This window comes from Oryza sativa, chromosome 10 (assembly GCF_034140825.1).
Source record: "Oryza sativa Japonica Group chromosome 10, ASM3414082v1".
In the NCBI taxonomy this organism is placed as follows: Eukaryota; Viridiplantae; Streptophyta; class Magnoliopsida; order Poales; family Poaceae; genus Oryza; species Oryza sativa.
Genome location: NC_089044.1, coordinates 13,909,791 through 13,927,373, shown reverse-complemented (window position 1 = coordinate 13,927,373; position 17,583 = coordinate 13,909,791). Strand labels below are relative to the sequence as shown.

The 17,583-nt window shown below is 47.1% G+C and overlaps 4 protein-coding genes across 6 annotated transcripts; 3 read left to right on the top strand and 1 right to left on the bottom strand.

The window, feature by feature from the left end:
- The first annotated feature begins 678 nt into the window (after window positions 1-678).
- On the top strand, window positions 679-5,071 carry LOC107277819 (uncharacterized). Its single transcript, XM_015758153.3, has 3 exons — window positions 679-2,916; window positions 3,024-3,313; window positions 3,767-5,071. Exons 1-3 carry the CDS (start codon window positions 2,664-2,666, stop codon window positions 4,820-4,822), a joined length of 1,599 nt encoding a protein of 532 aa, XP_015613639.1. The 5' UTR covers window positions 679-2,663; the 3' UTR covers window positions 4,823-5,071.
- Window positions 5,072-6,149: 1,078 nt separating this feature from the next.
- On the bottom strand, window positions 6,150-9,864 carry LOC4348550 (uncharacterized). Of its 2 annotated transcripts, none has more exons than XM_015757512.3 (8): window positions 9,726-9,864; window positions 8,322-8,415; window positions 7,934-7,981; window positions 7,799-7,845; window positions 7,304-7,370; window positions 7,183-7,226; window positions 6,709-6,766; window positions 6,150-6,512 (listed from the first exon to the last, which is right to left on the bottom strand). In XM_015757512.3, exons 2-8 carry the CDS (start codon window positions 8,412-8,414, stop codon window positions 6,462-6,464), a joined length of 408 nt encoding a protein of 135 aa, XP_015612998.1. In that variant the 5' UTR covers window position 8,415; window positions 9,726-9,864; the 3' UTR covers window positions 6,150-6,461. The 2 variants fall into 2 exon arrangements, with proteins under 2 accessions (XP_015612998.1, XP_015612999.1); XM_015757513.3 differs by having other exon boundaries at window positions 8,322-8,399.
- A 108-nt stretch (window positions 9,865-9,972) lies between these two features.
- Window positions 9,973-11,901, top strand: LOC4348549 (probable glutathione S-transferase BZ2). The gene is made up of 2 exons (XM_015757511.3): window positions 9,973-10,395; window positions 11,318-11,901. Exons 1-2 carry the CDS (start codon window positions 10,048-10,050, stop codon window positions 11,702-11,704), a joined length of 735 nt encoding a protein of 244 aa, XP_015612997.1. The 5' UTR covers window positions 9,973-10,047; the 3' UTR covers window positions 11,705-11,901.
- Window positions 11,902-16,291: 4,390 nt separating this feature from the next.
- On the top strand, window positions 16,292-17,377 carry LOC4348548 (stress enhanced protein 1, chloroplastic). 2 transcript variants are annotated; one of them, XM_066305031.1, is made up of 4 exons: window positions 16,292-16,401; window positions 16,603-16,653; window positions 16,750-16,931; window positions 17,028-17,377. In XM_066305031.1, the coding sequence occupies exons 1-4, from the start codon at window positions 16,344-16,346 to the stop codon at window positions 17,130-17,132; spliced, it is 396 nt and encodes a 131-aa protein (XP_066161128.1). In that variant the 5' UTR covers window positions 16,292-16,343; the 3' UTR covers window positions 17,133-17,377. The 2 variants fall into 2 exon arrangements, with proteins under 2 accessions (XP_066161128.1, XP_015613638.2); XM_015758152.3 differs by having other exon boundaries at window positions 16,582-16,653.
- Window positions 17,378-17,583: the final 206 nt, after the last annotated feature.

The following is a 17,583-nucleotide window of genomic DNA, read 5'->3' as shown; positions in this document are numbered from 1 at the left end:
TAAAACTATATGGGTACATAAAATTATATTTAACAATAAATCAAATGATAAAAAAAATTAATAATTACTAAATAAGATAAACGGTCAAACATTTTTAAAAATATTTAGAAACAGTAACAAACAGATAAAGAAATGGGAAGCTGCATGCATATGCTCTCGAAAGGAAAGCGTACGAGCGATGTACGGACTCAAGAAACTCCCAGGAGAAAGTGTGTGGGAATCGGAAGCGGATGTGGAGGAGATCAACGTGCGCCGGGTGGCGCCAAGGGAGAGTTCTTTTTAATAGTACTATAAAAAAATACCCCTACGTTGCAGTGGGTAAATTAAAATTAGGGGTTTAGTTTATATGATATGAGCTCTTTAGGAAAATCTATTCCTAATGAAAATAAAAAAGTTCAACTTAAGGCACCTCAAGTGAACTTATTTCGTGCGGAGCATACACGCGGCCCATGAGACGGCCAATAGTGTGAGTGGCCTGGGAACAAATTCAGGGACAACTTTAGGGACATAAAGTGAACTTATTCTGTGAGGAGATTACACACGGCCCAATAATGTAGGCGGTCTGGGAACGGCGCCCAGCCCGACATGGGAGAAGCTAGCCGTCCAATTTGATGGACGGTCCTGATTGATTCCGACCTATATAAAAGTTCAATTATTATCCAAACCCTAGCCCTAAAACATTTCCCCTCCCCTGCTCTCTCTCTATATCAAAATGGCAGCGCCTCTTCCCCTCCGCCGCTCCTCCTCCTCCTACCCGGGGGCGCCTCTCCCCCTCCCCGGCAGCGCTGCTCCATCTCCCCCTCTTCCTCCTGACCGTCCTTCCCCTCCCCTCTCTCTCGCCTCCCTCGTGCGACGGATCTGACGACGCAACGGCGGCGCCGGCGGCGACCGCGGGTGGATCTGGCCATGGTGGTGGCAGCCAAGGACAGATCCGGCGGTGGCGGTGGCTCCCTCCGACCCCTCTCGCCTCCCGCGGCAGATCAGACGGTGGTGGTGGTGGCGGCGTCGGCGGCGATCGTATGTGCATCTAGCAGTGGTCCGGTGCAGCAGCGGATTCGGTGGCTGCTGCTCCCCCTCCCTGGTGTGGCGATGCGGCCGGGAGCGGCGGCGGGCTTAGGAGCCGGCGTGACGGAAGGCGGCAATGTCGACGACAACAACAACAACGACGACGATGACCATGAGGAGGGCGGCCGAGGGAGGTGGCTAGGGTTAGGGTTTGGATTTTATTTTTGATTTGGGATATTGATTTTATGGGGATTCTTGATTTTGATTTGGGATTGCAATTGAGTGATTTCGATTGGGGGCAAAGGGGTTGGGAGCAATCAGCTGATTTGCTCGGGGATATATTTTAAAGATAGACTCGGACTCAAACGATGACGACGGACGAAGCGGACGATTGGAAGCCTTACGTATTTTCTTACCTATTTTTTAAGTAGGTATAGATTTATCGCCCTTTTTACGGACTTTTTTTTCTCCGCGTCAAATTAAATCGGACTTTTTTAAAAAAAAAATTGCCTTTTTTGTTATTACGGATGACAAAACGTTTTCATTTTTTTTATGGAATCGGACATCCATTTTTTTAATGTTGCGCGGACCTTTTTTTTTCACTAACCCCTTTTTTTTATACCGGTTTATACGGACTTATTATAATCGGACAGAAACCTTTTTGTTGGCACTATTTGTTTCCTTTTTTCTGGGAAGACGGAAACTATTTTTTCGCGCGTGTTTTTCCTTTTTCCGGTACGGACGACGGAACCTTTTCCCACTAACTTTTTTTGAACGACCGGTTTATGCGGGCGTTTTTTTAATCGGTCATAAACTTTATTTCGCACTTTTTTTTTGTTTTTTTACGGAAGACGGAAACTTTTTTTCGTGAGTTTTTTTAGGGACGATGGAAATTTCTTTTATATTTTTTAAGTATATAAGTAGAGACAGATAGGTATAGATTTTGAAGCGCTATTTTTAGTTAACACGTTTTTTAAACTGTTAAATGAAACGGATTTTTTAAAGATCTATATAGAAGTTGTTTAAAAATTTCAAATAAATCAATTTTTTAAGGTTATAATTATTCATGCTAGCTTAATTAATTATTAATTAATCATGTGCTAATTACATGCCTTAAAAATCTGACTTCAAGACTGCCAATCGAAGGCAACCTGAATCGGATGTTTTTTCCTTTCTTTTTACGGATGAGAAGTTAGTCGGACGCTTTTTTTTTTCTTTTTTTAGGAGTCGGTCTTTTTTTTCATTTTTTTATGACATAAGTTTCTTTCTCGCTCTTTTTTCTTTTAGTTTTCACGGACCAGAAACGAGTATTAATTTTTCAGTAGTAGCAGTAGATTAACATACGCGCAAAACATTATTCACCAATTAGTATGTTCGCCTGGCTGTCATGTTGCACGCCACAATTGGAAATAGAAGCCGGTCTCTTACATCATATTTACATAGTATTCCTACTCTTACTCCCATAAATTTCCTCCAAATTGAATTCCAATCAAACAGCCGTCTCATGCCCTCCCCTCAAATATGCCGCCCTCACCACACCACGCGCGAGCACCGCCGCGACTGATCACGACTCGGCTAGCTCTCTCTATCTCGCCGACTAATTAATCCTCTCTCCTTCTCCTGATTAACTACAATTCTGACCAACTAATTCCCCCGCCATGGCAGAACTACCACCGGAAGGCCGCGGCGGCGGTGGCAACAACAATGGGAAGTGGAAGGGGAAGGAAAAGGTGGTGCCCGAGTACGGCAAGAACCGGCACGGCATGTCCGTCGGCTGGTACTTCGTCCCCAAGGATCTGGAGCTCTTTGCCATCCTCAAGTGCAAGCTCGTCCGCGGCCAGCTCCCCGGCGCCCTCAACAACGTCTTCGAGCATATCAGGATCCTCGAATTCCACCCCGCCCTCCTGCATGGTATGCCTGCTTCACCGCCGCCCATCTACCTCTCTCTTTCTATCCCCTTCATCAATAACCGTCCTCTTCTTCTTCTTCTTCTTCTTCTCTGGCGACGACGTATGTAGAGATGTACATCAAGAACGAGGAGGATGGGTACATCTACTTCTTCAGCAAGAGGCAGTTCACGACGAAGGCAGGGAACAAGAGGCGGCCGACGCGGGTGACAAAGGGCGGGACGTGGAAGGCGTCTGGCGGGAGCAAGACAGTGAGGAGCAAGAAGGTCGGCGGCATCGACGTTGGCCAGAAGCTCACCATGGTGTTCTACGAGCGCAGGTTTGAGGGTGACCGGAACCCCATCAAGACCAATTGGGGCATGCATGAGTTCACCAAGATCATTGATGGCACCAAAAACCAGGTAGTCCTTGTTTTGATTTACTTCAAATTTAAATTTAAATCAATCTGCATTACATTACAATCTACTCCCTCCATATTATAAGTCATTTTGAACTTTTTTTAAGTTGAACTCTCCAAGTTTAACCAAATTTATATAAAAAAATTAACATCTACAATATAAAAAATTAGTTTCATTAAATGTAAACATTAGATATATATTTTGATAATATGTTTGTTTTATGTTAAAATTATTGTTATATTTTGGTTAAACTTAAAAAGTTTTACTTAAAAAAGTCTAAATCGACTTGTATATAATATAAAACAGAGCGAGTATATTTAAACATTATGTTTTGTTCGTCTTGTAATTAACTGATTGATGCTCAAGTGGATTGATAGATTTTTTGTTGTTTGAATTTGAATTTTGGATGCAATTTGTGCTAATTTGGGCTGATCAATTTCTGTGGATTTTGCCAAGCTTGAGGACCTTGCCGTGTACCGCCTGTACAAGATCAAAAGGAAGGAGGACGAAGAACCGTCGAACACTGCCGCCGCGGCGTCGAGCACCGACGAGCCCTCCACGTCGTCGGCATTGCCACCTCCTACGCCACCGCGGCCATTGCCGGACATGGCCGGACCGTCGTCAGCAACGCCGCTACTGCCACTGCAATTGCCGGGCCTGGCCGGGTCGTCGTCTGCGATGTCGCTGCCTGCACTGCAGCTGCCGGGCATGGCCGGGTCGTCGTCGGCGATGCCGCTACCGCCACTATCGTTGCCGGGCCTGGCTGGAGGGATGATGTCCATGGCGGACCAGGCGAACATGGCCTCGACGTCGCAGGCGTCCACACCGTCGTCGGAGCTCCTGCAAGACTGGTACGACGAGTTCGAGATCACGTACGGCGCCGTGGCTCCGCCGTCTCCTAGCACGATCAGCTGGGTGGCGCCGCAGAGCTCGCCGACGGGGTGGTGGCCGTCGCCGAACGGCGGGCCGGTGCAGCACGACGGCTACCTCGGGATGGCAGCGGATCCAACGTCGTACATGCTGGAAAACCTGTTGCCCACCGCGGCGATCCCGCCGGAGCCGATGATGCCGCCGACGAGCTCGCCGGCGCCACCACCAGCCGTCGACCACCACCACCGGCTCTCGCCTCCGCATGACGCCGCCGGCAGCAACTACAACCACCCGGAGCTCGCCGACTACAACGGCGGCGTCCAGGCGCAGCACGAGCATCAGTATCACCCACAGGAGCCGCAGGCATCGCTGGTGGATGCCGAGGACGGCTACAGCGCCATGGCCGGTGGCGACGACGCGCAGCTGGGCGGCGCGGAGCTTGACACCGAACGAATCGCCGAAATGGTAAACCATATAATGGATGGCGAATTCGAGTTCAAATTCGAGGACAACACCGTCCTTAAGTACAACGAAGTCTTTCCTGACAATGATGAGGTGGTGGCGGCGCCGATGATGATCGACGGTGGTAGGGATGGCGATGGCGCAGATGGAGGTGATGGAGACGACCCATTCGACAATTAGGGCCCTGTTTGGAAAACCGTTGGAATTTCCAGTTTCCCAGGCTGTAAATTCTTTATCTTCAAATTTTACTCGATTTTGTAAGTTAATGTTTATATTTACTTTGCTCTATGTTTTTAGTTTATACTTTGGTAATTTTACTACTTTAAAATAATAGGCGGTACGAGGTTCACATAGAATTTTTTTACTGAGTCGGAAAAGAGAGGGGAAGAGAGAGAACGGGAGGACGACTAATTAACTGCCCAGCTATACATGCAGTCCGAGGTGTGGGCCCGTAGCAATGGTAGCTCTAGCAGCGCTTGTTCCTCCGAGCGTCCTTCCGCGTCGCCTTCGACACCGTCTTCCGTGGCCGCCATCGTCGCTGTCTTTAGCGGCCGCCGTTATCCTGCCACCCTCGTCCCCGGTAGTGGCGGCCGCCGTCCTCATCCTCGGCAACAGTCGCCGTCGCCGTCTTCAACGGTTGTCCTCGTCCTAGGCGGTCGCCACCGTCACCCGTGGCCATCCCACCACCCTCGCCCCATGGTCGCCGTCCATGTCCGTGGCCATCGCTCTCGTCCGTCCAGCGGTCCTGCCGTTTTCATCCTCTGCGTGGCGGCCTACGTCTGTCTCGCCATCCACCCTCGCGTCCACCGCGGCCGTTGTCCTCGTCCACTACGACTGCTACCGTCGCACGCGGTTGTCGCACCATCCTCGCCCACGGTCACCGTCCCTCGTCCCTCACGTCCGTCCCGCCATCCTCGCTCGCATCCGCCATCGTCGCTCGCGTCCGTCCCGTTGTCCTCATCCTCCGTGGCGGCGGCCCACGTCTGTCCCGCCGTCCTCGTCCACTGCGGTCGTCGTCTTCGTCTGCGTTCGCCGTGGCTGCCGACGCTGTCACCCTTGTCTATCACCACCATTCGCATCCAATGCGGCCATCACCGAGCCCTTGTCCACAGCGGCCGCCGCCTTCGTCTACATCTACCGCGCCCACAGACGCCACCGCCGCTGCCGCCCTCATCCCGCATCCACAGCCGTTGCCCGTGTCCACCGCAGTTGCCACCCTCGCCATTGCCCGTGTCCACCCGTGTCCGCGCAGGAAGAAAAAAGAGAAGAGAAGATGATGGGCCCATAAAAACAATAAAATATTTATGTTACAGGAAATAACGCTTACTACAGGTGATGTGTTCACCTATTGCAGAACAACGAGCTTCCTTATTAGTCAATTCATTGTTATGAGTCAATTCATTGTTATGAGGATACTCCCTGCCTCTGCACCACAACCGTGCAAGTTATGTGTTGCTCTAGAGAGGGTATATTTAGATTATTCACAAAATTCAATACCAAATAAATATGCTCCAGAAAAGTGCTTTGCTTTCACCAATTTTGGGCCCCAAATTAACCCAATTAGCAAAGCAACAGGAATACAACCATTAGCATTCAGAAGCTCGTAGATGAAATACTCATCAAAGCTAGTAGTGCAATTCTCGCTATAACTTTGGTTATATAACTACTTTGTGATACATCGACTCCAAAGAAATCATAGTTACAAAATTCTAGATTGGTGAGTGTTAATTGCTCAGCACTAATCATGTCAACATCTATGTTGATGAAGTGAATATATATGTGCCCAGCCATTCCAATCCCAGCTCGGTATGCAAAACTATTACCATAGGCGGTTCTCAATTATGGTGGAAACAATATATTTCATTGTTGCCTGCAGAAGTAACAAAATTGTTTCAGATACATACACGAGATGACGAGAATACTATTGATTCCAATGCAAAATAATGGGGTCTAATCTCAGAACACACTAATATGCACAGTACAGTCGACCATGCTTGCTGCTTTGGCAAGATTCAGGAGAAAAACACGGAGAATTGCAGTCATATGAAGGGAAGTTCAAATAATACCTGGGAATGATCCTTCAGACCAAGAGATATCATCAATGACCGTGCTGAGCCACTACCACTGCAACAAAGAATATTCCTTTAGTATGTGTCTGTAAGAAAATGGAGTGTGGTACAAGTGCCAAAGGACAGTTTACAAATCAGAGCTGGACAAATTATGTAACTAACTTTAGCAACCGAAGCCGAAGTGTCACAATAATTGCGTGAGACAAAAAAATCACTGACCACAATTAAAAGGGTCACTGCTGGAGACATTTGCATCTAAATAATCAAATCCAAGAGCAGCTTAAAAGAAGAGGAGCTTATTGGTGAAAATTACATTCAAAATTGAATGGAATCATAGATAGAAGCAGACACAGTTTCAATTATATTTCTTATCCACGAAATTGGCATGAAGTTTAATTTTTAGTTGCATGAGAAGCAAGTAGATATCACACAAGAAGTTCTTCGAATAATGGTTGGGGTGGGGGATCAAACCTTATGTGTTCAATAAGTTGGCGTGCACAAGCTAGTAGTAATGGCTGCGGTCAAAACAATATGCACATTCATTAGATCTATCCATGGTCTGACCTTACATTGAACAGTATAATAACCTTACCTCATCTCTCTTTCCAAAAAGAACAGATACATTGTAGGTTGGATCAGAAAAAACACTTTCATCTTTCCTATTAATGAGGAAGAAAACATGATCAGAAATACTAAAGTGGCAGGAAAAACAGAACATAGTAACAACTACAATGGTATATCATCAATAAAGTGCTAGCTGTCAACTATCATCTATCGTGTTTAAGAAATAACAGAAGCATTATCCTGTATAAACTGTAACATCATGAGGTCATGAGTTATGACCTGACATGCACTCCAAAATCTATGTTGACAGTTTCCTAGCCTTTTTGCAACTAGCGGATAAACGCACCAACATATGTATGCGGAATTGTGGATGGATCCTCACTGTTCTTTCAGAAACATAAGCTAAAAGCTGAGAGCTAAAGGTTTAAAATTTGGATAGGACTAATAGCATGGAAAGAATTGTCTATCCTGAACTGGCAATGCCCAGAATAAACCATGCTATATGTGAGAATAAACAACATACCTGGCAGCTAGTATGGTTCCCATGCATCCTATTTGTGTCACCATCACCTGTATATTTTATTATTAGGTGAGCATATTTTATATGTGAAAACTTGTCATCCAATCAAATAAATATCACTTGCAAGGTGTAACTAACCATAAAGTTATCCTCATACTTGCTGATAACAATATCTGTCTTATTGCCCTAGAAAACCAAGAAGGAAAATAAGTTAGCTGCACGCAAAGAACTGAAATAACTAACACCAAGCAATGCAAATGTGGTTTTTGCAAGGACTAGACAATTACAATTTGCCAAAGTGATAACAATTGACTAAAGTATGATAGCCAATGCAGATCATGTTCGCGTCCAACGACAGAACAAACTTGTTCTTACGGGCAATGGCTAACGATATGCGATGACATGTTGAATCGAGTTCTAATCCAGGAACAGTTTTAACAAACTGTTTTTCTAAAAGGTGTTTTTATCGCAGTCATATGCAATGCACTAATATATGCTTAACAGTTACTGGAGCAAAGGCTCTCACATTGATATCCAAAGAGAGGGACTTGTGCGGCACAGGAAACTGAGCATTCGGCTGCACAGAATTCATCCCCATCTCCATCTGCGAAACAAGCATACTGCGAGTAATCAGAGAGACCACAAAGAAGGTCATCGACACACCAACACATAAGAGAACCCAAATAAACTTCTATTCACTAAGCAGAAGTTACAGAACAGCCACGCAGCTTCTGAATCCCTAAATCACAGCGTTCGCTTCGAGAAATCCCCGCATAATTGGCTAAATGGCTGGTGCGTAAAAGATATTGCCCCAAACCTTTATAAACTGGCAATAAGGAAAAATAGAATGGTGTCGACCGAACTTCAAGACAACACATGGATTACCTCCTTCCGACAAATCACAGAGATTGAAACCATCAATGAACTAGTTCAACTAGGTGGACTCATATCTCAAATTCAATTGCAATTGGGCACTGAGGATGACATAATTTGGACAAGAAATGAAACTGGAACCTGCATATCCAAAAGTGCCTACCTTGCGCAATTCATTGGATCATGCTCTAAACAAGAATTCAGTCATCTTTGGGGCTCTCAAGCACAGCCAAAACAATAATTTTTAGGATGGTTGATTCTACACCAAAAAACCCTAACGGCTGAAAACCTGCTAATTAGACATTGGCCTTGCCACTGGATTTGCTCGCATTGCAGCGAAGATTTTGAAGACACCGATCATCTCTTCAGAGACTGCCCCTTCACGAGGCAAGTATGGAACAGAGTTTCGACAATGAGAGGGTCTGATCCAAAGCCGCCGTCACAAAACCTCAAAATTTGGGTGGATGATATCACGGCCAATGGAAGTAAAAAAAAACACAAGCGAGAACAGCTTGATCTCCTCGTGATGACTTGGTGGCACATCTGGCTACAATGAAACACAAGAATTTTTCAGCAGCAACCAAGCACGACAGCACAAGTCGTAAACCTAATTATACAAGACATAGACCTACGCGAATTAGCTCTCAAACCGCCTTGATTTTCTACCCCATCCTTCTTCCCCCGAAGTTGTAATCTCTTCAACCTGTATTCGTCTAAACCACCCTATTCTTCTTTTATTTACTTCTTCTAATATAATCGGCAGAGCTCCTGCCGCCTTATTCTTCAAAAAAAGAAATCCCCGCGGAAATCCCAAATCAACAAAGGAGTTAGGGGGCAAAGTACTGGGGGGGGGGGGGGGGGAAGAGGAGGGTTATGGCCGTCGGGAGCTGTGAGGTTGGCGGCGCACTCGACCAATCCCCCTCCTGCGCGGCGGCGGCCGAGGAGGGGAAGTTGTCGGCGGTTCACGGCGGCGAAGCCGTCGCTAGAAAGAGGGGGCTGAGCAGGTGGTCGAATCAGGGAGTTCTCCGAGTAAATCAGGAAGAAGAAGAGGTCATACCGGCGCAATCAGACGGCGAGCTCTCCGGGCCTTCGCCGCCGCCGCCGCCGTCGTCGTCTCCGGCGGCGACTCGAGAGAGAGAGCGGGGGTGGAGCGGAGGAGAGGCGGCGGCGCAACTCAACCAATGAGCGGAGGACACGTATCCCCCTCCCGCGCCCGTCCGATCAGTAGCAACCCCCCGCGCCAAGATTCGTGCAGACCACGCGCGTGCAGGTAGCAACGGCTCACGCACGCGCCGCAGCTACCCAGCCACTCCTCGATCGTCTCCTCCCCATTATAAGCAGCAGCAAGCAAGCAAACCAAAGCAAAGCATCGATCTCCCATGGCGGCGGCGGCGGAGGAGGGGGAGGGGGTGCGGCTGCTGGGGGGGAGGATGAGCCCGTTCACGATGCGGGCGCGGATGGCGCTGGCGCTGCGCGGGGTGGAGTACGAGCTGGTGGAGGAGGCGCTCCACCCGCGGAAGAGCGGCCGCCTCCTCGCCGCCAACCCGGCGTACGGGAGGATCCCCGTGCTCCTCCTGCCCGGCGGCCGCGCCGTCTGCGAGTCCGCCGTCATCGCGCAGTACGTCGACGACGCGTGGGGCGGCGCCGGCGCCGGCGCCGCCATACTGCCGGTGGACCCGTACGAGCGTGCGATGCATCGGTTTTGGACCGCCTACATAGATGACAAGGTTGGTGATTGCTGATTGGTGATGTTAATTAATACTAGAACTTCCTTGATACAAATATGTACTCCCTCCATTCCAAAATATTTGGCACCGTTGACTTTTTTAAATATGTTTGACCGTTCATTTTATTTAAAAAAATTTAAATAATTATTAATTCTTTTCCTATCATTTGATTTATTGTTAAATATACTTTTATTTATACATATAGTTTTACATATTTCACAAAAGTTTTTGAATAAGACGAACAGTCAAACATGTTTAAAAAAGTCAATGGCGTTAAACATTTAGGGAAGGAGGTAGTACTACTTTCAAATAATGTTAGGAAATACTCTCTCCGTCCCTAAATATTTAACGCCGTTGACATTTTTAAACATATTTGACCATTCATCTTATTAAAAAAAAATTTAAGTAATTATTAATTTTTTTCCTATCATTTGATTCTTTGTTAAATATACTACTACTAATGTTTTTAATAACATTTAAAAAAAATTAAATAAGACAAACGTTTAGTGACGGAAGGAGTATATTCGTACTATCAAAACTCCCAATTATTTGAATCGATTAGTTAAAAGTTATATAAAATCAACGGAAAATCATAACTTGTCAAAAGTTTATGGTCACAGCTTCATCATTTCCGAGGTACACCTATTTATTTATAAGCCATGACGATTTATCAGCGATTAAAAAAACAATTTGTATATTTTCTAAACAAATTAAATACAAGTACCGAAAAATAAATGATGATAAAAAAAATCTTAAAATCAACTTTTAGAATATAAAATTTTGCAGCGGCATATATGCTGAAAATTCAAAGTCCTTTTTCCATCTCATTATGTTGCTCAACACTATCCAAATCGACAAAATTTCCACTGTTAATAAGCAATGAGTAAGCACTAAACAGTACTGATTTTTCCCATTATGGCAGTTCTGGCCAGCGTTGGACGCCATCTCACTGGCGCCAACGCCGGAAGCGCGGGCCACCGCGACGGCGAGCACCCGCGCGGCCCTGAAGCTCCTGGAGGAGGCCTTCGCCGCCCGCAGCAACGGCGGGGCCTTCTTCTCCGGCGGCGGCGCCGCCGCCTCGCCGGGCCTCCTCGACGTCGCGCTCGGCTGCTTCCTGCCGGCGCTCTGGGCCTGCGAGAACCTCAACGGGCTCCGCCTCCTGGACGACGACGCGACGCCGCTCCTCCGCGCGTGGAGCGCGCGGCTCGCCGCCACCCCCGCCGCCATGGCCGTCATGCCGGAGACGGAGGAGGTGGTCGCGTTCACGAGGTTCCTCCAAACCAAGTTTGGCGTCGCAGGATCGAAATAATTAAGACAATATTATGTAATTTAAGTTAATTTTTGTTGCTGTATTTGTATCGTCCCAAAGTTCGATCGCTCCGGGGTTTATGGTTTAGTTTATTCCTTCCTTTGTTTTTATTGGTGAACATGCATGCAAGGTTGGGTTTGGCATAAACTCAAACCATGATGGAATTAATAAAAGTCCGCGAGAATTTGATAATTTTACATCCTCGCGAAGGTACCACATTTAGCGCATGATTTTTTTTTTTTGAAATTTATCGGTAGGAGGCGTGTCGAGGGGTTTTTAGCCCATAATTTACCACACTTCCATGGGTCTATGGACCAGCAAATCTCTATCATTACTCGCTCAGCTCACTGACCTGTGGGGCTCACCGTAATTACAATTGTTTTTTTAATTGGAGTGCCATGTAAGCACCATATAGGTGCCACATTAGCCAAAGCTGGTTCCAATACTGTCTCTGTGATATTGTTAACACTGGCATTACAATATGAGGGATGTATTGTATCTGATTTTACGGTTGATGGAGGCGAATGAAACTCAACAATAAAATTAAGGATGTAATGTGAACTCTTTCCTGGTTTACCAGTTTGAGTACCACGGGCCAGTCGCTGCCTGTCCGATCCAGATTGCCTCTTGACCCCTGCCACTGTTTTGTTTTGGAATAAGTTCATCTGAGGTCCCTTAACTTGTCAACGAATCCGATTTTCGTCCTTCAACCAGAAAACCAGATACAACGGGTCCCTTAATTATCAAAACCAGTGCAGATGAGGTCCCTCGGCAGTTTTGAGGGTGGTTTTGGATGTGGCGCATACGTGGCAAATTTGACTTGGTCTTCATCTGATGTGGCATTGACGTGGCGCATACGTGACAATTCGATCCAGAACAATAATAAACTTCATGGGACCCACATGTCAGTCTCACACATGGGCCCCACATGTCATTCTCAGCATCTCCCCCTCTGCTTCCTCCTCTCTCTCTCTCTCCCTTCTCCCATCCCCGAGGCAGCGGGCGGTGTCCGGCTCGCGGCGGCTGGGCGAGGGAGGCGACCGGCGCGCGGCGGCCGGGCGAGGAGAGGCGACGGCCCGGCGAGGAGGGAGGCGGCGCTCGGCGGCCTGACGAGGAGAGGCGACGCGCGGCGGCCGGGCGAGGAGGGAGGCGGCGCTCGGCGGCCTGGCGAGGAGGGAGGCAGCGCTCGGCGGCCCGGCTATGAGAGGCGGCACGTGCTGCTACCGAGCGAGGAGGGGCGGCGCCGTCCGGCTGGGCATCGCGGGCGGAGCGGCCGACAGAGTGTAGCTATCGCGCTCGCCGGCGACCTCCTCCTCTGCCTCTTCCTCCTCTGGCAACCTCTGCCGCCCGTGGCCTGCCGCCGCTCCGCCTGCCCCTCCGCCGCTCCGTCTGCCGGCATGCTCCTGCCGCCGCTCCCCGCGAGGACGAGGGAGAGCGAAGAGGAAGAGAAACGAGAGCCGAGAGGGACTTGGGGCCCACGTGGGCCCCACCATCTTTATTTTTTAGCTGACATGTGGGTCCACGTGGGCCCCACCATTCTTTTATTGATTTATGTGTGAGACTGACATGTGGGTCCCATGAAGTTTATTATTTTTTTGGATCAAATTGCCACGTATGCGCCACGTCAATACCACATCAGATGAAGACCAAGTCAAATTTGCCACGTAGGCGCCACGTCAGCCAAAACCACCCTCAAAACCGCTGAGGGACCTAATCTGCACTGGTTTTGATAGTTGAGGGACCCGCTGTATCTGGTTTTCCGGTTGAAGGACGAAAATCGGATTCGTTGACAAGTTAAGGGACCTCAGAAGAACTTATTCCTTTTGTTTTTGCCCATCAAGCTATAAAAGAAAGGCCCATCTCAAAGAAAAGAAAAACAAGTTATTTTAAGGACTACCTACAAATTTGTTGATAATTTTGTAATATAAATATAGTACAATCATAATGTATTTCCGTAATTACATTGTAACTGATACTATAGAATAATTTGTATGTAATTGTCAAAAATCCCACCATAACACGCTATTTTCGTGAAGCGGAGGTCGGGGGACAAAATCCCCTCAGGCATGTTTGCTCTGTGATTTTTTTCTTCCCCGCTCGCACGAATTTTGAAGTAAATCTAACAATTCAAAATTATATGAAAGTTACATACATGTTATATTGTAATTAAATATAAGTTACAATATAATTACACTATAATTATAATGTATTTATATTTGATAAATGTTTAGAAGGTAATTTGTCGATAAATTTATAGCAGAACCGGTAAAGAAAAGGACAGAGAGGGAACTTGGTCGCGATGCCCCCAACCCACCCTGAGACGCTGAGTCAGTGTGCCGCTAGTGTGCACTGGTTCTACGAGCCGGAGCACCACATGAGCGGCGATCCATCGTGCGAGGAGCTAGAGATGGAGAGGTCGCAAATCCTCGAGTCGATCCACCGCTCGTATGAAGTCGCTCTAGGGAGGCTAGCCTTCGTGAGAGGCCCTTCGTGCTTTCGTGCTTCCTTGATGCCGCGCACCTTAATTTGTCTTCGGCCTCCTTGATTCGGTCCCCGTCATCATCACGAAAATCCCCACATGTGCTAACTATCCTAAAGCCTCCCATGCAGTCCCTAACGGAAATAAACAAGGTCAGAAGGTGTTTCCTATATGGGCTGGCCATGAAGAGCTCCCTAGGGGAAATGCAAGGTGGAATGGACAAAGGTTTGTTCCTCGCTAAAATTTGGAGGCTTAACGGTTCTAAATTCAAAAAAGTTTGCTATAGCTCTCCAGCAAAGATGGATTTGGTATGAGCGGAAAGCGCCAAACAAACCATGGTTGGAAAAACAGTACCTTGTGATGATATTGATAGGGCACAATTCTCAGCATCCACTGAAGTCACACTTGGAAATGGTCATAAGGTGAGTTTCTAGGAGTCCAGCTATATCTAGGGGTAGACTTTACGAAGCATTGAGCTGAACCTGTACAATATCACTCTCGGAGGGAAGAAGAGAACACTGCAGGAGGCCCTAAGTAATCAGCAATGAGTAGAACACATATGGCACAACATCACGTCGGTTTTGTTTGAGGAATAATCTACAATATGGTGCATGTTGGTGCGAACCAACCCTCAGCTCTGCGAAGGAATAGAAGATATGATAAAGTGGAAATGGACAGCTACCGGAGAATATAGTGCAAAATCGGTATATCAAACCCAATTCAAAAGAATGATCGAAGCGACATCATGTAGCCAAATTTGGAGAGCTTGGACCCCTGCCAAATGTAACATTTTCACATGGCTGCTGCTGCAAGATCAACTTTGGACTGTCGACATAATGAAGTGACAGGGTGGACAAACAACTATTTCGATCAGCTATGCATGCATATAGAATTTGGAAACAACTCACCATCTAATCTTGGAATGCCTATGTTGTCCATGCTGTGTGGAATGAAACCTTCACCAAGCTACACCAGCCCTAACTAACCAATATTCATTACCAAAGCAACCTCCCCGATTGGTGGTTAGGTAGAACGGACAATACTGATCGCTCCTAAGCACAAGCCTCAAATATGCCCTAATCTTAGTAGCATGGGAACTTTGAAAGGAAAGAAACAAAAGAGTATTCCAAGGCGACAAATCATCCGTACCACAAGTATGCAACCGTATTTTGGATGAGATAAAGGTGTGACCCATGGGAGGCGCCAAGGATTTAGCGAGAATATCGTCTTAGAGTAACTTGTACAATAGCGACAAGTATGTTTGTTGTCATGGATGTAAATCATTTTCCTTTTTCATACCGTCTTTTGGCAATTTGTATTTGTTCCTTCTAAGATAAATAGAACGCCAGCCGCCTAAGCTGGTCTTTCGAGAGAAAAAAAAGTGTCTCTGAAGAGTAGTCCATTCGAAGCCTAGATTAAATGGAATTGATGAACCACTAGTAGTTTTTTGCTTGTTTAATTAGCAAGCTATTTATACAATGGCATCTGACCTTGTGATATATGATTTCCCTGCATTTTTTGGCAGCAGTTTATTTAGTTTTTCCTAAACTACATCAGTCATCCGAGAACATGTCCCGGCAACTTCTTACCTTGAAAATTTTGCTTTCTTAGAGCTGGTGCATTTTCTGGTAATTTTAGGCTAAACGAATTATTACTATCAGTTTTCGGTATTACAAGAACATGTTTGTTATGATCCCGATTCCCATCAATTGAACTGCCAGTCTGCAATTCTCCATGCTGAATAAAAAAAAAAGAAACGAGATTTGGAGAGAGAGACACCCTCCAAACATTTTTTTAAGAAAAAATTTTGAGCAAGTTGAGAATTGAACACTTGACCATGGAGTTGAAACCACATACACTCTTTGCCAACTGCACTATCAAGTGCTCTCTCCGTGCTGAATTAAGGAGGTTAATCGCATTTGCTACAACCTGCTGCTCCAATTTCAGTCCTTCAGCGTTGTTCAGAGTTCAGAGTTGAGGCCACGGAAAGAGTGTAGCTGGGCCGTTTATTCTCTGATCCAACGGTCACGCTTAGACCCGGATCAGGCCACTGAAACTGACCGAGTTCGCTACCCGCGGATAAGAATCAAGAAGCTCCTCTTCCCCTTCCCCTTCCCCTGCTCCTGTCTCCAGTCTCCACTCCTGCATCACCTCACCACCATGGCTCAGCTCCTCTCCTCCTCCGCTCCTCCCCGCCTCCATCTCGCCGCCACGCCAGGTAAACCTATTTCCCTCTGCATCATCCTCCGGTGATTCTTCCATGGCTCACCTGATGATTTCTTCTAGTGCTGGTTTTTGCTCTTGCTCTTTTTTTTTTTTGTTTTCCTCTATCTGTATATCCGTTTTTATGACTGCGAAATTTGATGCCTTCTGATGATGCTACGTACCGTCCTACTAGCTTGCTTCTCCTCCTCTTCAGGCCATGGCGTCTCCCGCTTGTCCGTGACGTCAGCATGCTCTGCCGCTCCCGGTAGCAGATTTCTTCTCGATTTTTCTCTTTCTTTCGTGATTCCGTCCCCATTTCTGGGCATCTTGAGAGCTTAATTCTATTGTTTCGAACGGGCAGGGTCGCTGGTGAGCATGAGGAGGCAGAAGGCGAGGTCCCTGACCGTCCGGTGCGAGCAGGGAGCCAAGGGCGGCGGCGGCGGCGGCGGCGGTGGGCTGGACGTGTGGCTCAGCCGCGGCGCCATGCTCGGCTTCGTCGCCGCCATCACCGTCGAGCTGACCACCGGCAAAGGCGTGCTCCAGGTTTAGCTCCTCTGCAAAATTCATTCTAACCTGTGAAAAAAATTCTCTGAAGAATTTCGCCGTTGAATGTTTGGTCTCTCCGATCCTGCGCCGCAGAACGTGGGGCTGACGTCGCCGGTGCCGACGGTGGCGCTGGCGCTCACCGGGGTGGTCGGCGTCGCCACCGCGTTCCTCATCTTCCAGTCGGCGTCGCAGGACTGATCGGACGATCGCCGCCGACGACGCAGCTTCTTGCTGCTTACCAATGGGCCAATGGCGTCACTCCATTGGTCTCCGTGTTCTTGGTGCGTTTTGCGTGATGCGTGTGTGTGGGGAGATGTGTTTCATAGGGAGGGGTCAAACTGTACCGGTGTTAAAATTATAGAGATCTTTCTTGTTCAGAAATTACTATTATTATAGTACTACCTCTGTTTTCGTTTCCAAATAAATGACGTTGTTTAGTGCAATTTTGAACTAACTTGCGTAAAAAAAAACGGAGAGATATCTTTTTTTTTTTGGCAAACCTTTGCTTCTAGTTTCCTCCCTATTCCTTCTGATTGCTGTTGCTTGTATGTTCTGTTGCGTAAAAAGGAAAAACTAAATCCTTCACGTCTTAAGACCAACACTATATGTTTAATGGGATATTTGATAATGGGAATATGGGATGTAATAT